A 26,508-nucleotide genomic window follows, 5' to 3' on the forward strand; every position below is an offset into this window, starting at 1 on the left:
AAACCCTATCAGAGTTTTGTGAGTTTCAATGAGATCATCTCTCTCTTGAGTATAGGTTGGAGTTGGTTGGTTAAAGCCCAAAAATTTGATGTCATATGTTACAAACAAATTCAGAAGAGTGAATCAATTTCTCACTTTTCACTCCTAAAGTTGATATAACAAAGTTTTGAATTTTTAAACAGATGTGGTTTTTTTTCAAATTTGACATGCACTTGAACATGCTGGATGGATCTCCTTGAGTGAATCAAAATTATGAAGTCAGTTTCCCAATTTCCGTGACAAACATGCACACAAGCATACAGGGTGTTCTGCTACAATGCGACAAGTTGTGCTCTTTTGCAACCTCGCGTTTTAGAAAATTGCAGCATGGAAAACCGCAATAGAAATTGTGCTGTAAAAGATTGTGATACGGAAAATCCACTACACCCGTTCAGCAGAAAGTTCACGTTATGCAAACAACGTCCACAATTCATCAATCACCTTATAGCCAATTCGTGCTGACAAAACACACGTTATAGAAGAACTACCTGTATGTACAAACAGAACGTGTTATAGAATGAGGTGGAACTGAAAAGCAATTAAAGTTCTTTGGTGATGGGATTATATTTTGAGCTGATTGTTCTACTAGAGGCAATTGTACAGAACAAATTCCACAGGCTGAATCTTGCATCTTATTGGTGAATTACGACTACCTACCCTGGTCTGATTGTATCCCTTATGTCCAATTTTGACTCCATCTTATCACATGCTATTCCTAGAACAATTCACCACTCAGCAGGTATCCTCATAAGGACTTGTAGCCCTTGTGTCTGCGCCTTCTGTGCCATAAGGTTAAAAACCTACTCTGCTGCACCAGGATGAGTGTAACACCCTTCTGTCACTGTATCTCCACTACTGCACCCAACTCCCACCAAAGTACAGGCTCTGCCGTTGTCTGCAACGTCTTCCATCATCCATTCTCACACCACCACATCCTGCCCCTATACTCACCTCCCACAACAAACGCTGCATGCCTTTTGTATAGTCTACTTGTTCACCACCTTTTGTTCAGCTACACCAGCACTAACAACTGCACCATCCACTTTCACCTCACTCAATTCCTATTTTTTGTTCATTACAAGAGAAACCACCGTAACACAGCATAGAGAGTCTGTATGAGTGGAAGAGTACCTAACATTAGGCCCTATGCCCTCTACGAGAAGAGAATTTTATTATTCCTGGGCGATAACAGATAACAGGGACCATTCTTGCAGGGATGCTGAAACTTCCGTATCCCATCAATCAGGGAAGTATAATTCTTCATTCCACTGCAACTCTCTCTTATATCCTGCTGATGCTCTTATTCATCGCATATCACTTCTAAATACTGGCTGCAATGCATTCTGTTTCTTATCTAGCAGGTGTTGCCTGCACTGCAGTGAAATGGCCAGCTTACCCGTTCCAAGAATGAGAGTGCTGAGGCCTCAGAAAGCATTGGCAAGGCTGCCACCTCCTCCAGCTCAGATACTGACACTTCATAGGGCACTTCATTGTGACAGCTCTGAAGCTGGGCATGGAAGAAATACTCCTGGCATACGGAGGATTGCAGGAGAGGTCTCAGTGATGTAGACTCAGGGAGTTCGTCCACATACACAAAGTGGACCAGGAGCGACAAATTGCAGTGTAGGATGCACTAACCCTTTTGCCCAGAAGCTCAGCAGTAGTTTTGCGATCATTTGCCTTCCTGCATGGATAGGTTAGAGGGTGGCATGGAGAGCCAGATCCAGCACACTCAGGTTCTGCTGGAGGGGCACACATGTCTGCACTCCATTACTCTGACCATAGGTGCTCCAGATTGAGGGATTAGAAGCAGGGATACAGAAAACCTGTAGAGCATTCCAAGTGCCCCTTCCTCATAAGGAGATATGATGTTGCCTGCAGATACTTAGCCAGAGGATGAATCTCTCTCACAGCTCCTTCAGAGGTCTCCAGCCAGGGCACTGTAGAGGTGGCCAGGCCCTTCACACTCCACCTCCACATTGCCTAACCTACCCCAACAAGTGGAAGTTCAAACTGAGGATCCTGTCTTGCCACACGCTGGGGTCAACCAGAGGGCACCCCTGTGATACAGCCTGGTCCAATCGAGAGTTGAGCATGTGTCTGACCACAAATGTCCCTCCTGCAAGCTTTCAGTGCAAGTTGCCAGTGCACCCTGTAATGCAAGTCTGTGCATCTTTACTATCCTACAAATTGGTCATAGATGTGCCATGATGGTCGCGAGGAGTTTTCAAATGCTCATGCTAACATCTGTTGCCCAGGGATGTGTGTGGCCGGTGCATGTATATCATTCCCTGAGATGCTGTTTGGTCCTAAGAAACATGGAGGTCCTTCAGTCAAAGCGATGAGTTCAAGTTTCTGGGTGCCTGCTGTGATTTTCATGATATGTTTTTACAATATCCAGCTTGATCGGTGTGTTTTGGCAAGGTATTAATGAGGTGATTTGGACCATTAACAAGGCATTTAACAAACAATAATTTATCTTAACTGGCAACTTGCAGTTGCCCAGCAAGAAACTTGTCACACTACTTGTAAAAAAACATAAAAATGGAGTGAGAAGCTCCAGATTTCAACATGGGCCACACTAGACTTCTTGTCTGATTCTGCCATAAATTACTTCTTATCACATTGCATCAACCCTATATGATTCTGACCTATGTTTTCAAATATCCGTTTTTTTTATTAGATTACTTACATCGTGCGAACAAGCCCTTCGGCCCAACAAGTCCACACCGACGCGCAACCCACCCAGACCCATTCCCCTACATTTTACCCCTGCCCCTTACACTACGGGCAATTTAGCATAGTCAATTCACCTAACCTGCACATTTTTGGACTGTGGGAGGAAACCGGAGCACCCGGAGGAAACCCACGCAGACACGGGGAGAATGTGCAAACTCCACACAGTTAGTCGCCTGAGGTGGGAATTGAACCCAGGTCTCTGGCGCTGTGAGTCAGTAGTGCTAACTACTGTGCCACCGTGCCGCCCAAATTCATTGTTTTTTTTCTCAGGCTTGATTGCTTTTACAAAACTGGCACACCAGTTTGAAGAGAAAAAGTTCTCGTTCAGGTGACTGGAGGTCACTCCTAGTTGTCAGAAATGTTGTTTAGTAGGCAAATTTTGATGTGTCAAACCTCACGTCATGACCCAAAGTGTGGACAATCCATTTTTACAGTGTTTTTGATTATCCATTGTACTCGTTTCAGATACTTCAACATGGAGATCTAATACAACCAGTACTTTCATTTCCCAGTAATACTTTTATTTTTACCATAGAAAATTAAATTTGAGCTTGAAATGGGTTCTTCATCTTTTTGTGGTCTTTAAGCTGCAAGATGGTCTGTTCATTTGAAGCTGAATTTGTCAAGGCAAAACCCTGCTGCTGGACTAAAGGTGCTAGGCAAACCCTGTTTCAGCCAGTGACAGGACCCGGATAACCAAATTGCTGGTGACACTTGATTATGCCTAATTGTCTGGGAACTATTGTTAAGAAAGGTGGCCTGCCCAATATGGAGAGTTTACATCAATGGCTCAGAACTCTCTTAAGTAGTGTTTAGAGAAGTCAGGGCCTGGGAGTTAGGAATAACCGGCAGTGTTAGAAGATGGTTCTGTGGCCATTGAGTGCCCATAAAGGAGGGCCCTTTGGACAGCAACCTGATGGAAGATTGCTAGATTTCAGCTGGTGGTCTTTCTATGTGGTGGCATGTCTCTTATTGCAGGCAGTATTCCTGTGGAAGTGGAAAGTTCCCCTTAATATCCTATTTAAGTAGCTCAATTGGCCTCACATCAGACATCTGCATTATTTAGATTTCTACCACTGACAGTCAGTGTTCATGCTTCTCAGCCTGTCCTCAGGAGGTTCAGAAAATCCCAATCAATATTTCATTTTCAGAATTGGTTTACTCAATGCTATTTTTACACCCTCTTAACTATTCTTTAATTTTTCGCATCTCGTAATAATTCTACTATGCAGCATACAGTCACTTCAACTGACAAAGAAGTAACTTGTGATTTCAAATAAGCCATTTGTACCATAACCTGGCGTTGTGTTACTTTTGACCTTATCCACCCCAGTCCAACACTGGCACCTCCAGATCGTACAAATTGTTATCATCAATAATACCATCTCTTATTTTTGTGATTACATGTGGAAAGTTTTGCATGACTGTTTTCTTTTACGTTGTTATAGTTACTGTCCCCTAAAATGCCTTGCTCAAGAGTTTCTGGAGATTTGTTAGGCTAGTTATCATTAAATTGGTTGTCATTTTATCCTGAATTAGTTTCCATTAAATAAGTTACATTAAAGCAGCTGTGTCGCAATTGGAAACCACCAATTCAGAAATAGAAAGCATGATTGATGACATTGCTATGTCAATAATGAGTAAACATTGTTTTAATTTTCTTTTACATTATAGACATTGCAAATAAAGTCCTACTGGCTCTCTTCACATGCGAGATGTTAGTGAAAATGTATAGCCTGGGTCTGCAGGCATACTTTGTTTCTCTCTTTAATCGCTTTGATTGCTTTGTGGTGTGTGGAGGAATCATTGAAACCATCCTGGTTGAATTGGAAATTATGTCTCCTTTGGGAATCTCAGTATTTAGATGTGTTCGGCTTCTAAGAATATTCAAAGTGACAAGGTAAGATTTACAATATTTGGCTTAATTTACTTGTTTGTCAAGTTCATGCTTTATTCTAAATCTGATACTTTTTAACTTTGATTCCATAATTATGTATCCTTAACAGTCACATTGTAAGTTATATTTTAGACCTGAGAACAGGGAATAAAATGCATATTTATAATGTTAATGTCAAGGCATACTCTTGATCTGGAAACCAATAAATCTACTGTTGACAGTATAGAGGGCTGTTGTAGGCTGCAGTGGGACATTGACAGGATGCAGAGATGGAGAAAGTGAGGACTGCAAATGCTGGAGATCAGAGCTGAAAATGTGTTGCTGGAAAAGCGCAGCAGGTCAGGCAGCATCCAAGGAACAGGAGAATCGATGTTTTGGGCATAAGGTAAAAACAACAAGGTAAAAACAATGACTGCAGATGCTGAAGCCATTCTTCAGGAATGAGGAAAGTGTGTCCATCAGGCTAAGATAAAAGATCGGGAGGAGGGACTTGGGGGAGGGGCGTTGGAAATGCGATAGGTGGAAGGCGGTCAAGGTGAGGATGATAGGCAGGAGTGGGGTGGAGGCGGAGAGGTCAGGAAGAAGATTGCAGGTTAGGAAGGCGGTGCTGAGTTCGAGGGATTTGACTGAGACAAGGTTGGGGGGAGGGGAAATGAGGAAACTGGAGAAATCTGAGTTCATCCCTTGTGGTTGGAGGGTTCCTAGGCGGAAGATGAGGCGCTCTTCCTCCCACCGTCGTGTTGCTATGGTCTGGCAATGGAGGAGTCCAAGGACCTGCATGTCCTTGGTGGAGTGGGAGGGGGAGTTGAAGTGTTGAGTGGTTGGGTTGGTTGGTCCGGGTGTCCCAGAGGTGTTCTCTGAAACGTTCCGCAAGTAGGCGGCCTGACTCCCAAATATAGAGGAGGCCACATCGGGTGCAGCGGATGCAATAAATGATGTGTGTGGATGTGCAGGTGAATTTGTGGTGGATATGGAAGTATCCCTTGGGGCCTTGGAGGAAAGTAAGGTGCGAGGTGTGGGCACAGGTTTTGCATTTCTTACGGTTGCAGGGGAAGGTGTCGGGAGTGGAGGTTGGGTTGGTGGGGGGTGTGGACCTGACGAGGGAGTCACGGAGGGAGTGGTCTTTTCGGAATGCTGATAGGGTAGGGGAGGGAAATATATTCCTGGTGGTGGGGTCCGTTTGGAGGTGGCAGAAATGACGGCGGATGATACGCTGTATATGGAGGTTGGTGGGGTGGTAGGTGAGGACCAGTGGGGTTCTGTCCTGGTGGTGATTGGAGGGGTGGGGCTCAAGGGCAGAGGAGCGGGAAGTGGAGCAGATGCGGTGGAGACGAAGGAATTGGGAATATGGGATGGCGTTTTTACAGGGGGCAGGGTGGGAGGAGGTGTAGTCTAGGTAGCTGTGGGAGTCGGTCGGTTTATAGTAAATGTCCGTATTGATTCGGTCAACCGAGATAGAAATGGAAAGGTCTAGGAAGGGGAGAGAGGAGTCTGAGACAGTCCAGGTGAATTTGAGGTCGGGGTGGAATGTGTTGGTAAAGTGGATGAACTGTTCAACCTCCTCGTGGGAGCATGAGGCAGCGCCGATACTGTCATCGATGTAGTAGAGGAAAAGGTGGGGGGTGGTGCCAGTGTAGCTGCGGAAGATGGACTGTTCCACATATCCTATGAAGAGGCAGGCATAGCTGGGGCCCATGCGGGTGCCCATGGCTACTCCTTTGGTTTGGAGGAAGTGGGAGGATTGGAAAGAGAAGTTGTTCAGGGTGAGGACCAGTTCAGTCAGTCGAAGTAGGGTGTCAGTGGAAGGGTACTGGTTGGTATGGTGGGAAAGGAAGAAGCGGAGGGCTTTGAGTTCTTCGTGATGGGGGATGGAGGTGTACAGGGACTGGATGTCCATGGTGAAGATAAGGCGTTGGGGACCGGGGAAGCGAAAATCATGGAGGAGGTGGAGGGTATGGGTGGTGTCCCGAACGTAGGTGGGGAGTTCTTGGATTAAGGGGGATAGGACCGTGTCGAGGTATGCAGAGATGAGTTCGGTGGGGCAGGAGCAGGCTGAGACAATGGGTCGGCCGGGGCAGTCAGGTTTGTGGATTTTGGACAGGAGGTAGAAACGGGCTGTGCGGGGTTGTGGGACGATAAGGTTGGAGGCGGTGGACGCGAGATCTCCTGAGGTGATGAGGTTATGGATGGTCTGTGAGATGATGGTTTGGTGGTGGGAGGTGGGGTCATGGTCAAGGGGGCAGTAGGAGGAGGTGTCCGCGAACTGGCGTTTAGCCTCAGCGGTGTAAAGGTCGGTGCGCCAAACTACTACGGCGCCTCCCTTGTCTGCCGGTTTGATAGTGAGGTTGGGGTTGGAACGGAGGGAGTGGAGGGCTGCATGTTCCGAGGGTGAAAAGTTGGAGTGGGTGAGGGGGTGGAGAAGTTGAGGCGGTTAATGTCGCGGCGGCAGTTGGCTATGAAGAGATCGAGGGCGGGTAAGAGGCTAGCACGGGGTGTCCAGGTGGAAGGGGTGTGTTGGAGGCAGGAGAAGGGGTCGTCAGAGGGTGGGCGAGAATCTTGGTTGAAGAAATAGGCACGGAGGCGAAGGCGGCGGAAGAATTGTTTGATGTCACGCCGCGTGTTGAACTCGTTAATCCGAGAGCGTAGGGGAATGAAGGTGAGGCCTCTGCTGAGGACTGAGGATGCAGAGATGGGCTGAGAGGTGGCAGATGGAGTTCAACCTGGATAAATATGAGGTGATGCATTTGGAAGGTCAAATTTGAAAGCTGAGTACAGGATTAAGGATAGGATTCTTGGCAGTGTGGAGGAACAGAGGGATCTTGGTGTGCAGGTACATTGATCCCTTAAAATGGCCACCCAAGTGGACAGGGTTGTTAAGGAAGCATATGGTGTTTTGGCTTTCATTAACAGGGGGATTAAGTTTATGAGTTGTGAGATCTTATTGCAGCTCTATGAAACTTTGGTTCGGAAAGATGTGGATGCTTTGGAGAGGGTTCAGAGGAGGTTTACCAGGACTGGAGGGTTTATCTTATGAAGAGAGGTTGACTGAGCTCGGACTTTTTTTTCATTGGAGAAAAGGAGAAGGAGAGGGGACCTAATTGAGGTATACAAGATAATGAGAGGCATGGATAGAGTTGATAGATAGAGACTATTTCCCAGGGCAGAAATGACTAACACGAGGGGTCATTGTTTTAAGCTGGTTGGAGGAAAGTATAGAGGGGATGTCAGAGGGGGGTTCTTTCCACAGAGTTGTGAGAGCATGGAATGCGTTGCCAGCAGCAGTTGTGGAAGCAAGGTCATTGGGGACATTTAAGAGACTTCTGGACATGCATATGTTCACAGAAGTTTGAGGGTGCATACATGGGGATCAGTGGTCGGCACAACATCGTGGGCTGAAGGGCCTGTTCTTTGCTGTACTGTTCTATGTTCTATGTTCTACTCCAGTATCACAATGGTTCCCGTTTATATACCTTTTTCAAATTGTTAGTAAGCATGTTTCACAGTGTTCAGTATACTCTAGGTGAAAAGTGCCTAATGGAACACTCTAATCTATAGTGGAGTTAGGGTGCTAGGGGAGCTTAAAAATGACAATGTGTGGACTATGCAACAGTGTACCTGAAAAAGTATTTGTGGTAACAAAGGCACTTATGATCAGAACTGCTTTCTGAAAGGTATTAAGTAAAGTGTAAGGTTATTAAGCAAATAGACTGTAAAAACTATAATCCAGTTCCCTTGCTTCCTTTCCTTTATCACAATCTTAATATAAGACCATAGGACAAAGAAATGGAAATTAGGCCATTCATCCCATCAAGTCTGCTATTTAGTCACCTGATGCTGCCTGGCTTGCTGTGTTGTTCCAGCCTCCTGCCTGTCTATTTTGGATTCCAGCTTCTGCAGTTTTTTTGACTCCTGCCATTCAATCATGGTTAAGTTTCTCAACCTCATCCTCCTGCTTTCTCCCATAACCCTTGATTACCTTGACAATCAAGAACCTACCTATCTCCGCCTTAAATATGATCATGACCTGCCCTTCTATCGCAATGAATTCCATAGATTCACCACTCTGTGGCTAAAGAGGTTTCTCGTTATCTCCGCCTGAAAGGTCTTCTCTTTATTCTAAGGCTGGGCCCTCGGGTCCTAAACTCTCCTACCAATAGAAACACCTTCCCAACATCCATTCTGTCCAGGCCATTCAGTATTCTGTAAGTTTCAATGAGATCCCCCCCTCATCCTTCTCAACTCCATCGAGTATAGTCCTTGAATGTTCTTCATATGTTAAGCCTTGTATTTCTGGGATCATTCTCATGAACATCCTCTGCACACGCTCCAAGGCCAGTACATCCTTCCTGAGATATGGGGCCTAAAACCACACACAATACTCTGAATGTTGTCTAATCAGACCTTTATAGAGCCTCAGAAGTACATCCCTGCTTTTATATTCAAGTCCTCTCAAAATAAATGTCAGCATTGCATTTGTCTTCCTTACTATTGATTCAACCTACAAGCTTACTTTGAGAGAATCCTGGACTGGAACTCCCAAATCTCTTTGCATTTCACTTATGAATTTTCTCCCCATTTAGAAAATAGTCCATGCTTCTATTCTTCTTACCAACGTGCATGACCTCGCACTTTTATCATGTCATACTCCATCTGCCATTTCTTTGCCCACTCTCCTAAACTGTCCAAATCCTTCTGCAGCCTCCCCGCCACCTCAATACTACCTGTCCCTCAACCTATCTTTGTATCGTCTGCAAACCTAGCCAGAATGCCCTCAATTCCTTCATTCAGATCATTAATGTACAAAATGAAAAGTTGTGGTCCCAACACTGAGCCTTGCGGAACACCGCTTGTCACTGGCTACCATCCTGAGAAAGACCATTTTATTCCCACTCTCTGCCTTTTGCCAGACAGCTAATATTCTATCCATTCTACCACCTTGCCTCTAAAACCATGGGCACTTATCTTACTCAGCAGGCTCCTGTGCGGCATCTTGTCAAAGGCCTTCTTGAAGTCCAGATAGATAACATTGATTGGCTCTCCTTGGTCTAATCTGCTCATTACCTCTTCAAAGAACTCTAACAGATTTGTCAGGCATGACCTTTCCTTGATGAAACCATGCTGACTTTGCCCTATTTTACCATACACTTGCAAGTGTTCAGAAATCTCATCTTTCACAGTGGACTGCAAAATCTTACCCATGCTAATCGGCCTGTAATTTTCCATCTTTTGCCTTACTCCTTTTTTTAAACAGGGGTGTCATGTTAGCGATTTTCCAGTCCTCTGGGACCCTCCTTGACACTAGTGATTCCTGAAAGATCACCACTAATGTCTTCACTATTTCTTCAGCTGTGGCCTTTAGAACTCTGAGGTGTAGTCATCTGGTCCAGGTGATTTATCCACTTTAAGACTTTTCAGATTTCCTTGCACCTTCTCCTTGGTGATAGCCACCATACTCAGCTTTGCTCCCTGACTCTCTTTAATTTTTGGGATATTACTTGTGTCTTCCACTGTGAAGACTGATGTGAAATAATTATTCAGTTCCTCAGCTGTTTCCTTGTTCTCACTACTATCTCTCCAGTGTCATTTTCCAGCAGTCCAATGTCCTCTTTTGCTCTTTCCTAGCTAGAGAAACTCTTACAGTCGTCCTTTATATTACTGGCTAGTTTACCCTCATATATAATCTTCTCCCTCTTTTTTTTTTGATGACCTCTGTTGGTCATTGTAAGCTTTCCAATCTGCTGGTTTCCCATTGCCCTTCACCACGTTATATGTTTTCTCTTTTGCTCTTCTGCTATCCCTGACTTCCCTATTCAGCTTTGGTTGCCTCATCTTCCCTGTACCATGCTTATTTTTCCTGGGGATGTATTTTTGCTGTGTCTCCTGAATTATTCCCTGAAACTACTACAATTGCTGTTCCACTGTCTTTTCTGCTCGGCTCCTCTCCCAGTCTATTCTGCCCAACTCCTCCCTCATGCCTCTGTAGTTGACTTTATTCAGCTGTAATACCGTTACCTCTGATTCTATCTTCTCCCTCTCAAATTGCACAATAAATTCAATCATATTATGATCACTGCCTCCGAAGGGCTCCTTCACCTTAAGGTCCCTTAACAAGTCTATCTCATTGCACAACACTAAATCCAGTATTGCTTATTCCTGAGTGGGCTCCAACACAAGCTGCTCCAAAAAGCCATGCCACAGATATTCTGCAATTTCCTTTTCTTGCAATGCGCTACCAACCTGATTTTCCCAGTCCACCTGCATATTGAAAATCCCCATGATCACTGTAACTTTGCCTTTTTTACACATCCTTTCTATCTCTTGTGCCCCAACTCCTGACTACTGTTTAGAGGCCTGTACATAATTCCAATTATGGTTTTTCTACCTTTGCGCTTCCTCAATTCTACCCACCCAGATTCTACACCACCTGACCCTATTTCATTTCTTACTTTTGATTTAATTTCATTTCTTACTAATCAGCCAACCCATCCTCTCTGCCCACCTGCCCATCTTTTTGATAGGATGTTTATCCTTGGATATTCAGCTCCCAATCTTGATCCTCTTGCAGCCACATCCCTGTGATGCCTACCACATCATACCTGCCAATTTTAATCTCTGCCACAAGCTCATTTTCCTTATTCCTTACACTGCGTTCAGATATAACACCTTCAGTCCTGTATTAACCATCTCTCTTCTCATTGTCATTCGTTTGCCCAGTGTGCTTGAAGTTTGATTACTAACCCTTTCTAAACAATCTGTCCTATTTGTGTCTGTGCTGGAGACTTCAAAAACATCTCCTGAGTTTTCTTTCCCTGTCATTTCTTTCATATTTTTCCACACACCTAATTCCAGCCCTAAAGATGTTAACGTGCTGCTTTGTTTCCCACTGGGGGAAGGTTCACCTGCCCCACTTTCTAGTTTGAAGTCCAGTTGACCAGCCTATTCACCTTTTTCACTAGAACGTTGGTCCCAGCTCAGTTCAGGTAGAGACCGTCCCAGTGGTACAGGTCCCTCTTATTCTAATAATGATGTCAGTTCCCCATGAAAAGGAACCCCTCTTTCCCACACAGCTGTTTTATCCACTTGTTTGCTTCACTTATTCTCACATCCCTATGCCAATTTGCACGTGACACAGGCAGTAATCTGGAGGTTATAACGACTGAGAACCTGTTCTTTACTTTGGTTCCTAGCTCCCGATAATCCCTGAACAGGTCCTTTTTCCTATTCTTGCCTATGTTGTTTGTTCTGCTGTGGACCACAACAGCTGGACTCCCCCCGCCCCCGCACTCTCCAATATCCTTTCAAGCCGGTCAGGGATATATCTTACCCTGGCACTGGCCAGGCATCACACCATGCGGGACTCTCCATCCTGTATATAAAGGATACTATCTATTGCCCTAATTATAGAATCCCCTGCAACTACCACTTGTCTTTTTACTACCCCCTCTTGAGTGGCCTCCCGTACCACAATACAGTTGTCAGTTGGCTCATCCTCCCTGCAGCCCTTTTCCTCATCTACACAATGTATGACCAAGTTATACAGTACAAGAGATGCAGTTGATGTTTTTTTTCCCAGTTACTGTCATGACTAAGTGGAATATTTCAGAACTATGAATTTATAAATAATATTGAATTCATCCATTTTATGCATAGATCAATCACAATGTCTGAAGTATCTCTTAATGATGAGATTATTTTAAAACCAGTCTTCCAATAATGTAATTGTGTTTTGTTAGGCACTGGCAATCATTGAGTAACCTGGTGGCCTCGTTATTGAACTCAATGCGATCCATTGCTTCCCTGCTGCTTCTGCTTTTCTTATTTATTATTATCTTTTCACTGCTGGGAATGCAACTTTTTGGTGGCAAATTTAACTTTGATGAAACGCAAACAAAACGGAGTACCTTTGATAACTTTCCACAAGCTCTTCTCACTGTATTTCAGGTAATTATACTTAACCAATGATGAAGCAAGAGTTTGTTTGTACACAGTGTATAACAAAACTGTATTTCTCCTTAACAAATGGATCTACCCTTCGATTGTATATAGTTTACAGGGGAAGTAATTTCCTTTTTTCATGTATGCACTTCAGAAAAGTAAAACAAGAATATTGTATCTTGTGGATTGTGATGTTCATATTGACAGAGATGAGAAAACTAAGTTGACGTTTGAAATTACTTTAAAGATTAGTAGGTCATTACATGGACAATTCAACAGACTACCTGAACAGTAAAAGATGCATTCAAAGGAACTGTAAATAACTATATAATGATATAGTGTTGTAGCCTTGGCTCTCTAAATTACACTCCTATCCTTTCTAGGTCACATTTTAGAGAAACATTTTCAAAAAAGTCAAGATTTTCTTGTACTATGGCAATGTATAAATTAGAAAAAAAGTAGCAACAAAGCATAACAAGAATACTGCAGATAAATATCAAGTGGGAGAAGGTTTTCAGGTTCATTTTTGACTCCTGGTCTCAGTTGTGTATACTTGAAAGTTCATTACACAATTTAATTATATTTGTTAAGAACTGAAAATCTTGAAAACTATTGGCTGTTTCCATTTTTGGATCGTCTCCTAAGGTAGTATTAGGATTTCTGTGTTTACAGTTGTAGTCCCAGGTGATGTGCATTGCAGCATAATATTTAATCTATTTTTGTTGGAACATTTGATAGTTAAGCGCAGGTGACAGCTAATTGGCACATTTGCTTTTCATATGTCGAATTGTGAAACATTCAAGGCATTTAATTGTCTTTGATGAAATGCATAATATATGTGCAAAATGCTACTTCAAAATACAAAATTAATTATCTTTGTATTCAAATACAACTGCTCGGATGTGGTCTAATGTTTAATCTTAACATGTGCTCCAACAAACATTTCATTATGGAAATTATTTTGGCTGGAATGCCTAGGTTCCATACAATACCTCCCCATTATAAAGTGCTGCCATTAGAAAACCAGAGAACCATTGGCTCAGACCTGTGGAGACAAATGGAGATTTGATGCTCAAACTTTTGTTCATTTTGTAGCCCCACCATTTACTTCAGTTAAAAATGAAGGAAAAGTAGCTTTCAGTTATGTATAATGAATCTGTTACATTTTCAGTCATCAAGCGATTATAATTTATACAAGTGATATTTAGTGTTGTGGTTCTGTCCGTCGAGCTGGGAATTTGTGTTGCAGACGTTTTGTCCCCTGTCTAGGTGACATCCTCAGTGCTTGGGAGCCTCCTGTGAAGCGCTTCTGTGATGTTTCTTCCGGCATTTATAGTGATTTGTACCTGCCGCTTCCGGTTGTCAGTTCCAGCTGTCCGCTGCAGTGGTCGGTATATTGGGTCCAGGTCGATGTGCTTATTGATTGAATCTGTGGATGAGTGCCATGCCTCTAGGAATTCCCTGGCTATTCTCTGTTTGGCTTGTCCTATAATAGTAGTGTCGTCCCAGTCAAACTCCTGTTGCTTGTCATCTGCGTGTGTGGCTACTAAGGATAGCTAGTCGTGTCGTTTCGTGGCTAGTTGGTGTTCATGGATGCGGATCGTTAGCTGTCTTCCTGTTTGTCCTATGTAGTGTTTTGTGCAGTCCTTGCATGGGATTTTGTACACTACATTGGTTTTGCTCTTGCTGGGTATCGGGTCCTTCGTTCTGGTGAGTTGTTGTCTCAGAGTGGATGTTGGTTTGTGTGCTGTTATGAGTCCTAGTGGTCGCAGTAGTCTGGCTGTCAGTTTGGAAATGCTCTTGATGTATGGTAGTGTGGCCAGTCCTTTGGGTCGTGGCATATCTTCATTCCGTTGTCTTTCCCTTAGGCATCTGTTGATGAAATTGCACGGGTATCTGTTTTTGGTGAATACATTGTATAGGTGTTCTTTTTCCTCTTTTTGCAGTTCTGGCGTACTGCAGTGTGTTGTGGCCTTTTTGAACAGTGTCTTGATGCAACTTCTTTTGTGTATGTTGGGGTGGTTGCTTTCATAGTTCAGGACTTGTGCTGTGTGTGTGGCTTTCCTGTATACCTTTGTAGTGAATTCTCCATTCGGTGTTCTCTGAACCATCATGTCTAGGAATGGGAGTTGGTTATCCTTTTCTTCCTCTCTAGTGAATCGGATTCCTGTGAGTGTGGCGTTGATGATCCGGTGTGTGTTCTCTATTTCTGTGTTTTTAATGATTACAAAGGTGTCATCCACATATCTGACCCAGAGTTTGGGTTGAATTTGCGGTTTAGACTGTTTGTTCTAATCTTTGCATTCCCGCTTCTGCTATGAGTCCAGAGTTGGGTGAGCCCATGGGTGTGCCATTGATTTGTTCATATATTTGGTTGTTGAATGTGAAGTGTGTTGTGAGGCACAGGTCCAGTAGTTTGAGTATGCAGCCTTTGTTGATAGGTTCACTGTCCTGTTGTCTGTTATGTTTGTCCAGCAGGTTGGCTATTGTTTCTCTGGCTAGGGTTTTGTCGATAGAGGTGAATAGTGCTGTTACATCGAATGAGACCATAGTTTCTTCCTTGTCTATGTGTATATTTCTGATGATGTCCAAGAATTCCTGTGTCGATTGTATAGATTGTCTGGATCTGCTGATCAGGTGTTTCAGTTTCTGCTGTAGTTCTTTAGCCAGTTTGTGTGATGGTGTCCCTGGTAGTGATACTATGGGTCTGAGTGGGATGTCTGGTTTGTGCACTTTGGGTAGTCCATAGAATCTGGGGGCGCTGTTGCTTTCAGGTTTCATTCTTTGTAGGTCAGACCTGGTTATCTGTCCGTTTTTTTTGTAGGTTCCTCAGTGTGTTGTTTATCCTATTGGTGAGCTGTGGGGTTGGGTCAAACTCCCTCTTTTGGTAGGTGTTGGTATCTGCAAGTAGTTGTTGTGCTTTTTGGATGTACTCTGCCTTGTCCAGGATGACCGTCATTCTGCCTTTGTCTGCTGGTAGTATGATTATGTTCTTATCGTTTCTTAGTGATTTTAGTGCTTCCCACTCCTTGCTGTTGAGGTTATGTGTATGTCTTTTCCTTGTTATCAGAGGTACGATACTTTGTCTCAATGTTTGTTGTGTCTCTTCTGTCAGTCCATTGTTCCTGAGTGTACATTCTAGTGCTGCTAGGAAGTCTGCTGTCTTGGCGTCCCTGTGGTTGTAGTTGAGTCCCTTGGCTAGTATTGTTCTTTCCGTGTCTGTTATTATAGGACAAGCCAAACAGAGAACAGCCAGGGAATTCCTAGAGGCATGTCACTCATCCACAGATTCAATCAATAAGCACATCGACCTGGACCCAATATACCGACCACTGCAACGGATAGCTGGAACTGACAACCAGAAGCGGCAGAGACAAACCACTATAAATACCGGAGGAAACATCACAGAAGCGCTTCACAGGAGGCTCCCAAGCACTGAGGATATCACCTAGACGGGACGAAACATCTGCAACACAAATTCCCAGCTCGGCGAACAGAACCACAACAACGAGCACCCGAGCTACAAATGTTCTCGCTAACTTTGAAGTTATATTTCGTGTAACTTGTCTGTACTTAGTTAAGAAAATGTTTCTGGATGTATTCAAATAGATTTTAACTGGTGAAGATTGGAATATGGTGATGTATGATGGAATTATGGCGTACGGCGGACCATCCTCTTCAGGGATGATAGTTTGTATATACTTCATCATTCTGTTCATATGTGGTAACTGTATCCTTCTCAGACACTGTGACAGATAAAAATAATAGCTTTCAGAATAAAATATAAAGCAGCATATTTTCCTTCAGTCACATTATTATGTACAAGATTAATGTCTGTACAAAATTGATTTTCTGTCTTTGTACTCATTCTGACTTTAATCGACCAGCATTCATAGAGGAGAAAATATTTCCAAACAAAAGTCAATGGACTTGAAACAGTAACTCTCTTTTACTCTCCAGCGATCATGCCAGACTGGTAGAGTTTCTTCAGGACTTTTTTTTAAATTTGAGAGTATTGCCAATTCTGTTTTGTCTACTTGTTTTTTAAAAAAACAAACACACTAATGTTTCTGCTCCAGAGAAGGCAAAAGAGACCTCTGTAATTCTGCCCATCCAGCAAAATAGAGCAAATAGTTGGTTAAAATGATGACTGGGCTTGTTCTGCTGCACTTTTGACTTGCTACTGTCTGCTGGAGTTTAAAAACTGATTTGTTTTGGCAGTTCAGAGCCTTCTATCCCAATCCAGGTGGCGAGTCATTTCTTTTGAAATCTGGCCACCACGATACCATTGAAACACAAGAGCAGTGATGACAGCGCCAAAACCACAAATAAAAGCTGGCAATTCACAGATAAATGCAAGACAACTCCCTCGTAAATTTTGAATATTTTAAGGTTGTCTTGTGAATTAGGAGATGATCTTTTTGGAGGAGGATTGAAGCAAAGAATTCTGTTTAATGAACTGGCTTTTTGTCATAAACAGTTCCTGACAGTTATTGGATGGTTGAACAACAAATTTATTTTCCACACAATAGTCTCCAGGAGCTGTTAAAATAATTGCACTGTTCTTAATACATTTCAGAAATCAATTAGAACATTCTGATATTCCCTGATTTGATTTGATTTATTATTGTCACAAGTACCTAAGTACAGTGAGAAGTTTTGATTTGTGAATAATACAGGCAGATCATAGTCACGCATAATTAAGTCCAGTGAAAAGCTTTGTTTGCGAGCAGTACAAGCAATTCATATTAAGCAAAGACATACGAATCATAGGGTGCTTAGACACAGCGAGACATACAAGGGTACAACTGCACAGGAGGCGTACAGGAGCATGGCCAACGTTAGATTGAAATTAGAGAAGTTCATTCATCAGCGTAATAACAGCAGGAAAAAAGCCATTTTTGAAACTGTGCACTCAAGCTTCTTTATCTTCTGCCTGACAGAAGAAGTTGTAAGAGTGCATTACCGAGGTGGGAGGTGTCTACGATGACGTTGGCAGCCTTTCTGTGGCAATGTGAAGGGTAGATGGAGTCCATGGATGGTAGGTTGGTTTCCATGATGGTCTGGGCTGTGCACAAAACCTTCTGTAGTTTCTTACAATGCTGTAGTTCCTGTACTAAGCTGCTATGCACCCAGATAGAATGCTTTCTAAGGTGCATCTGTAAAAGTTGGTGAGGGTCCTTATGGACATGCTGAATGTCCTAAGCATCCTAAGGAAGAATAGACGTCGTTGTGCTTTCTTGACCATCAGATTTACGTGGGAGGTCCAGTGGAAATTATTGGTTATCATCACTCCAAAGAATTTGATGCCCTCTACTGTCTCTACCTCCACTCCCGTTGATCTAGATAGAGGCGTGTTCTCCTCTTTTTTTCCTGAAGTCAATGATCAGTTCTTTTGTTTTGCTGACATTGAGAGAGAGATATCATTGCACCATGACACCAAGCACTCAGTTGCCTTCCTTTGTCCTGACTCATCATTATTTGATCTGGCTTAGAATGGTGGGGTTGTCAGCAAACTTGCAGATTGCAGTTGTATGGAATTTGGCTACACAGTCATGGATGTACAGGAAGTAGGGCTGAGTATGCATCCTTCCTGTGTGCCAGTGTAGAGGATTATGATGGAGGAAGTGCAGTTGTCTATCTTCACTGATTGCAGTCTGTGGGTCAGGAAGCTGAGGGTCCAGTTGCAGAGGGTCGGGCCACGACCTTTGTCTTGGAGTTTTGAAATTAATCTGGTTGGGATAATGGCGGAGCTGTAGTTGATTCATAGGAGCCTGATATGGGTGTTCTTGTTATCCAGATGTTCCAGCAATGAGTGTAGCGCTGAGGAAATGGACCTGTTTTGCTGGTGGGCAATCGGATTGAGGTGGGCTACATGACTCGAGTTGATGTGGACCATGACTCGCCATTTGAAGCACTTCATGATTATGGAGGTTAGAGCCACTGGGTAGATCCGTTGAGGCAAGTTACATGCATTTGACTTCAGATTGTAACAAGGAGAGGTTGGAGATGTCAGCGAATACTTCTGCCAGTTGGTCTGCACACAATCTGACTCCATCAAAGTCAGTTGCTTTCCTCTGGTTTATTCTCAAAAAGACTGATTTGATGTCTGATAGAACTGGTGCATCTGGGGCTTTCAGGTCAGGTGACACCGTGCCACTGGCATCCTGTTTGAACCAAGCATAAAAAGCATTGAGTGCATCTGGCAGCAATGTGTTTTTGTCTGCTATTTTGTTCTGCTTCATTTTGTGTCCCGTTATGTTGTGTAAGCTTCACCACAGGTGATGGGTATCCATGGGTTAGTTTGGACCTCTAACTTAGTCTGCTACTGTCTCCTGGCATCTGTAATGACTTAGCAGAGGTCATGCATGTAATTCTTCAATAACGCGATTATTGTATTCTTGTGCAACCCCGCATTATAGAAAAAATGCGCTTTAGAAACAGTGCTTAAAGTGTTGGCAAAATAATTGTGTTACAGCCAATACATGATTTAAAAGTTTGCACTTTAGAAACTGTGTCCCCCATTAGTCAATCGCGTTACAGCGAATTTGCGTTAATGAAATACGCTTTGTAGCAGAACGACCAGTATCTGGATTTCCAAAGACTTCTCTTAAGCCCACAAAGAAACCTTGTGCCCTCCCTGTGCCAGGCATCCATATCCCTTCCCTGTTCATGATTGCTTCTCAAACCTAACTCACAACTTTACTTGGTATTAGGATCCATTCCTTTTGTGTCCTATGGTGAGTTTCTGCTCCAGCTCCTCAGCCTTCTTGCTATTCTTGTTTTGTTCTATGTTAGGAGATATAATGGTGTCCAGATTTAAAATATCCACTTCTTCTGTGGATTTTATTGTCTGCTCTGGTGCCTCTAAATTGCACAACAATCCCAAGTTAGATTGAAGTTGAGATTTCATCTCTTTTTCTTTAAGAAACCACTACAATTATACAATTATTTGTAATTCCTAATAAATTTCACATTTGAACGTCTCTTATTTGATTTTGTAGGTTGTTAGTTTCTGTGGCACTTAAGTTGTCAAATGGCATGTAGTCCTCTTAAAATTGAAGCTGAACAAAGAATTGCTCTTACTGGATCACGAAACTGTGATTATCTTTAACTAAAACAAATAATTTAAATGAAGGATGCAGTACATATTAACATTTTCCTTAAGTTATCTTCTATAGACATCTTGCTGAATGTCTTTTTGGCCATTGCTGTTGATAATTTAGCTGATGCTGAAAGCTTAAATACCGTGCAAAAAGAAACTGAGGAAGAAAAAGAAAGGAAAAGAAATGCCAGGTAATTAACTTATTTTACACTGAGGTTCATATGAAGTTTGAAGAAGCTATATCTGTAACAATTCTACGGTCACAGCCCAGTGCATATTACTGCAGATTTTGAAGTTGTATGTTGTGATAAAGATCTATATATATATATTATCATTTGGGAATTTGGATTTTAAAATCTGTGCTGGTGACTTACCTTTTTGTAAAAGAGCAGAAAAGAATTTGAAACAGTGAACAAAAAGTATATTTTCAAAATAAACATATGATTTCAGTTAATTCGCTCAGTCAGATATCTGGGCTGTTAATGTTTGTAATATTTAGTTTTAACCCTCAGTTATGTGGTGGTGAGAGACCAGAATCAGGTTTCTGTTCAGAAGAAAAGTTCCAGATCAGAAGGATAGGTTAATTTGTAATAATCGTCAAACTGAAAGTGTTTAGTTCTTTGAAATCTCCAAGTTGTCCAAACTTTGTAGAAGTGTCTATGTTATGGGAACTGAAAAGCCTTCTTTCCCTTATTCAAGTCATTAATGTAGATTGTAAATAGCTAGGGCTCAAGGACCAAACACTATGGCACCCCACGAGCTACTTTTTCCCATCCAGAAAAAAACATTTATCCTGACTTTCTGTCTTCTGTCTATCAGCCAGTTACCTATCCAAGCAAGTAAATTACTCCCAATCTCAAATGATCCAATCTTGTGAATTAACCTTTTGTGTGGCAGCTTATCAAACGCCTTCTGGAAGTCCAGATATTAGATTAGATCCTCTACAGTGTGAAAACAGGCCCTTTGGCTCAACAAGTCCACACTACCTCTCCAAAGAGAAACCCACCCAAACCCATTCCCCGACATTATATTTGCCCCTGACTAATGCACCTAACACTGTGGGCAATTTAGCATGGCCAATTCACCTGGCCTGCACATTTTTGGACTGTGGGAGGAAACTGGAGTACTGGAGGAAACCCACGTAGAGACAGGGAAAATGTGCAAACTCCACACAGACAGGCGGGAATCGAACCCAGGATTCTGGTGCTTTGAGGCAGTAGTGGTAACCACTGAGCCACTGTGCCGCCCTATTATTACATCTACAGGATCCCCATTGTCTACTTTGCTTGTTCCATCTTTGAAGAACTCTCAAAAATTAGTCAAACATGATTTGCCCTTCATAAAATCATGTTGACTCTGATGGATAGCATTTTGATTTTCCAAATGTCCTGATATTGCTTCCCTGATAATTGATTCTAATACTTTCCCAACAACAGATGTTAAACTAACTAGTCTATAATTTCCCATATATTGCCTCTCTCCTGTTTTGAATAAGGGCATACCATTAGCATGTTGCGGCTGTATAAGTCTTTGGTTGGGCCACTTTTGGAACACTGTATTCAATTCTGATTTCCCTGCTATGGAAAGATGTTGCATCACAGGGATTGTTCCCACCAGGACACTCTAGTCCATTCCTCAACCACCAACACCAACCCCCTTCCTATGGCACCTTCTCATGTAACTGCAGAAGGTGCAATACCTGTCTCTTCACCTCCTCCATGCTCACCATCCAAGGACCTAAGCAGTCTTTCAAGGTGAAACAGCATTTCACATGTTAAAAACAATGACTGCAGATGCTGAAAACCAAATACTGGATTAGTGGTGCTGGAAGAGCACAGCAGTTCAGGCAGCATCCAACGCCTACTCCAATTTGTGTATTGTATTCAATGCACCCAATGTGGCCTACTGTACATTGGAGAAACCAAATGCAGACTGGTTGACCGCTTTGCAGAACACCTCTGGTGCACAAACATGACTTTGACCTTCCTGTAACTGATCATTTTAAGACAGCGTCCTGCTCACATGCCCAATTATCTGTCCTTGGCATGCTGCACTGCTCCAGTGAATCATGTCACAAACTGGAGGAACAACATCTCATGTTCAGACAAGTCTCTTTACAACCTTCTGGGCTTAATATTGAGTTCACCACCTTCAGATTGTCAAACCACTTCCATTCCTTCCCTTTCTCTTAGCTTTTCTTGTTACATTCTCTGTCACCATGTCCTCTCTCCCCTCCCCATTAGCAGTGGGACTATCAGGTGTCTAGACACACCCAACCCCCCATTACCATTGCATACGTGCAGCCCCCTCCACACTTCACTTCAGCTTTGAGGAGTCACCTAGACTCAAAATGTTAGTTTGCTTTCTCTCCATGGATGCTGCCTGACCCACTGTGAGCTCCAGCACTTTTTGTTTTCAAGGTCTCCGGGGGGGGGGGGGGGGGGGGGGAAAGAGGGAGTGGAGGTATGGGCCAAATGCTGGCAAATGAGACTAGATGTATTTAGGATATCTTGTCAGAATGGATGAGTTGGACCAGAGGGTCCATTTCCATGCTGTACATCCCTATGACTCTGTAGAACATGGATTTTCTTTGTGTTTTTTCGATTATTTTTTTTTTTGTTGTATGAGTATGTTCTGTGACTAACAACCATGGAAACCAAACTGCAAAAACAATAAAACTGATCATTTATCAAACCCTGTCTCACTCTGGGTTCTGACTTGATCTGTGTTACTTTCAGCTGTGATCATCATAATGTAAGGACTATGTTTTTGAAACAAATCATAAGAAAACATTTGATTTGATTAATTTTTAAAAAGTATTGACATTCTGGTACTGCAACTCAGAATCAAAATTTCCAGTGATATCTTTATATGGAGGGGATTAAGCTACTTCACACTTTTTAGAACATTTTTTGTTTTTTATTCTTTTTGCCTAGATTCATGCTTCATATAATAAGTTTCGGCTGACATAGTGTAGCATTCGCAATAAGATTTGTATGGGGTTTTGAGAAGCTAAATCTGCAGTAATTCCATAGTTGCAGCCAAACATGTCTTAAAGTTGCATGTCTTAAAGTTATCAACAATTCAATCAACTTGTCAGTGCAAAATATATGTTACATAATGGATCAAGTGCTTTTTCATTTTTAGTCACTGTTGCTAATTCATAGAGAAGAGGAAAACAATACAATGTCTAATACACTGGTCACACTTTTACATTAAGTGCTGTTGTATTGACAATTAGTACCTGAAAGGTTTAACTGACATCACAAAAAAGGTACATTTCAGGATAGAAAGGGCAGATCCCAAGAGGGGCTAATCAGAGATTTGTGTACCCCAGTTATTCTGCATACATTTAGTAATGAATGTATAGCATTTCAATGGTTACTCTTGGAATTAATAGCTTGTAGCTGAAGTAGTAGTGTATAGTTGATCTTAACTTGAGCCCAATTGTCTCACAAGAGTATGTATCCTAAATGTAACATAGCTCGCTACTGAGCAATATGTAATTAACCTATTTACTGTTAATCACAATTGAGCCTATCTACTGTTGACATTCTTTCCCCAGCAAAATCAATATCATAGACTGATATCAGCCAGGAGAGTTGGTGGCAAAATAGCTACTCAGGGCATCCTCGGTGTTTCCAACAGAAGCCAACATATATAAACAGTGTGGCCACGCAGAATTCAAACTTAGGAAGAATAATGACATTGGAGAGCAGGTGTTATTCTGAAATATGACAAAAAAGAACTTGAGCAAATGTCATTTAAGTTAAGTTTTTCTTCACTTTAGTAGCTTGGATGAATCCAAATATTTTCTAATATTTGAGAAAAATAAGAGCATACTCATAGAAGTCACTCTGTCAGGCACGAATATTGGGTAAAGTTCTAATCTATGTTCCCTTTGCCAAACTTTCAGGAGTGTTCAAGAATCATACTATGGCAAGGACTGTGCACTTACCTTGCTTTTCTCATAGAACTTATTTCTGCCACTTTGAAAGGTTGCACTTTGTTGACATTTGGATCTAAGGTTTTCTAGCTTAAAATATAATAATATGACCTTTCCTCTGTTCTTATACTCAAGTCCCTACCACAAATGTACACAATTATTTCAGCTCTTAAGAGATTAAATTATGCTCATTCATGCTAAGCATATCAGTAGTGTACATTGCACAGATGGTAAAATGTATCATCAATGTATCTTATTTTTAGAACTGCCAATTCAGAACAAAGAATGGATGGAAAATATGAACTTGATGGAATAGGTGAAAACAATGACAGGAAAATGCTTACTGGCACTCAGGTAAAATTATTTTAAACTGAAATTGAAAACTGCATATTTTTAAATGATACAATGCCATCTTTGATTATTACTATAAATATTTTGAAATCATTAATTTATGATTACCATGTTCTTAATGCTTCAAAGATTTCAATTGATGAAGATAAGGATCCTTATCCACCCAGTGATGTGCCAGGTATGAAAAACTAAGATTTATTTCTGATAAGAAACTCATATCTATGGAATAATTAAGATCTGATTTTCTTAATTTTACCTCTGATCACATAGGCGTGCTGCACCACGGAGTAATGGTAAACAGAATTATACTTGGAACTTTCCTTATACTGACTTCTAAACCCCAAACTGACCTTTGATAAAAAGAAAAAAAAATGGAGGTAATATTCACCAAGGATATAGTCATGTACCTCCTCACAGTAAGAAAGAAAGAAACTTTGAGTTTATTCAGCACTTTTCCATATTTCACAGCCAAACAATTGCTTTCAAAGTACAGTTATGCTATTTTGTGGGCAAATGCACTTTGCATACATTGGGGTCCCACAGATTTCAGTAAGTTAATTGTACAATACTATTAGCAAAGGCCTGGCACAGTATTGCTCAAGCCTTCACTAAGTTCAGCAAAATAAAGGACTTCCCTGGATTATGGTGGTTCAGTTTTTGAGCATATCCAAGCCTGAGTAGTGCTAAAAGAATTGAGAGATATGAGGCTAGAGAAGAAAAATGTGTTGAAGTGGAAGACAAATCCTGGTCTTATCAGATGGCTATACAGGCTAAAGGGGTAGTATGACTAACTACATTGCCAATTTCTTATGCTGCCATTGTTACATACACTGAATTTGATGACATTGATGTAAACTTCATTGGATTAGTATTTATGTCAAAATTGTAAATATAGCAGGTTTCTTCCTTTCATGACTGTTGCCAACTGAATTTTCTTTCACTGTAGACTATTTGACTGGAGAACAACACAACTAAGCTTACATTTATTCTCAACTCAAGTCAATAAACATATATTTTCAAGGGCAGTTGGCTGGATGGCTGAGTTGCAATGCAGAGTGACGCTAAAGTGTGGGTCAATTCCAGCTGAGGTTACCGTGAAAGATTGTCCTTCTCTGTCTCTTCCCTCACCTAGGGTGTAATGACCCTCAGGTTAAACCATCACTAGTTATCTCTTTCCAATGAGAGAGCAACCCTATGGTCTGGCAAGACTATGTGACTTTATTTTTATTTTCTAGAACAGTGACAGTGACGGATTTAGTCCCAATATCAAAGAAATTGAGTCTAATTGTAGCCCCCCTACTCTCATGTTAGCTGAGGTCTACAGCTTTAATATAAACTGAAAAGTTGATTTAAACCTGGAATTGGTTCTGGGCAGGTGGCTGAAGAGCAAATGCAGAATGCTTGAATTTCACAAATGTGGATATAGTAGCTGCATGACTTTAAGTCTGGAGTGCCTGGATATGAGAAAAGAAAGCCATTGCTTCAAATTCTGGTGCTCAGTTAATTTGAGAGCTAGCTTCTGCAGAAGTGATGATGTGTTAGTAGGCTCTGCTAGATAATTGGTGACCTTGTAGCAGCTGCCCATATATGTTGAAAGATTCAGTTGATGTCTCCTGCACATATGTGGAAGAAGGTTTGAGACAAAAAATTCAGGGTAATGACATCTTTCACTGACAATGGATAAGTTTATTTATCTGTGTTTAGTGGGCTCATGGGTTACCTCATCACTTCTGGAGCAAGTTAGAAACAAGGAATTCCATAACAATTGACTCACCTTTGAACACTCTAAAACCCTCTCCTCCAATTACAAGTCAGGATTATATTAGAATAATTTCAAATTGCTTGGATAGATAACTGTTTAATCAACACTCAAATGTTCTTCATCACTATCTAGGATAAGCATCCACTTGATTGACATTGTGTACACAGATTTAAGCAAGCACTGTTTCCAACATTCAAGGAACATAGGCTACAGTGTACTAACTACAGGGTGCCTCCTTTCTGTGTCTGAGGTCAGCTTTCAGATTTCCTGATGTTGTGTTTGCCCAGAGATTGTGAGTTGCAGCTCACATTATTGATGTGCAAGTTGCCAGATATACATAAGCAAGGCTCAGCCTTCTAAATACACTGGGCCTTCCCCTGTATGTACTAGATGGCTGATCCATGCATACTGTTGGAGGTTACAACTCCATCTAATAGCGATCTTATGGATATCTTTGATCTTATGTAAGGCAGAAGGGAGTTTTGATGTTATTTGAATCCTGCTTTATCATGTATTTTATATTTTCTTTGTCATTTTTAATGGCCCGATGATTTCAACATCAGGTGGTGGTTTGTTCAGTAAATTTTCATTCATAACATGATGGCAGTCATTATCTACATTGTGCATTTTTCAAACAATTGGGATGATAATTTGCCTAATTTAAACATAAGCACAATAAAAAGTATAATTTTTGTTCTTTTTTACAAGAGAAAATGGAATCATAAATTGAAAAA

The 26,508-nt window shown here is 41.8% G+C and overlaps 1 protein-coding gene across 6 annotated transcripts in view; it reads left to right on the forward strand.

Annotated features, from left to right (window-relative positions):
* The window catches only part of LOC140483762 (voltage-dependent L-type calcium channel subunit alpha-1D-like), a 600,966-nt gene that overhangs the window by 331,815 nt on the left and 242,643 nt on the right, over positions 1 to 26,508 (forward strand). For all 6 annotated transcript variants that reach the window (XM_072582290.1, XM_072582291.1, XM_072582293.1 and 3 more), the window contains exons 13-18: positions 4,453 to 4,678; positions 12,409 to 12,616; positions 16,220 to 16,340; positions 19,792 to 19,906; positions 23,925 to 24,015; positions 24,142 to 24,190. In XM_072582290.1, coding sequence (XP_072438391.1) covers positions 4,453 to 4,678; positions 12,409 to 12,616; positions 16,220 to 16,340; positions 19,792 to 19,906; positions 23,925 to 24,015; positions 24,142 to 24,190 — 810 coding nt within the window. The remainder of the gene's footprint in view (positions 1 to 4,452; positions 4,679 to 12,408; positions 12,617 to 16,219; positions 16,341 to 19,791; positions 19,907 to 23,924; positions 24,016 to 24,141; positions 24,191 to 26,508) is intronic.

This window comes from Chiloscyllium punctatum, chromosome 12, assembly GCF_047496795.1.
Source record: "Chiloscyllium punctatum isolate Juve2018m chromosome 12, sChiPun1.3, whole genome shotgun sequence".
In the NCBI taxonomy this organism is placed as follows: domain Eukaryota; kingdom Metazoa; phylum Chordata; class Chondrichthyes; order Orectolobiformes; family Hemiscylliidae; genus Chiloscyllium; species Chiloscyllium punctatum.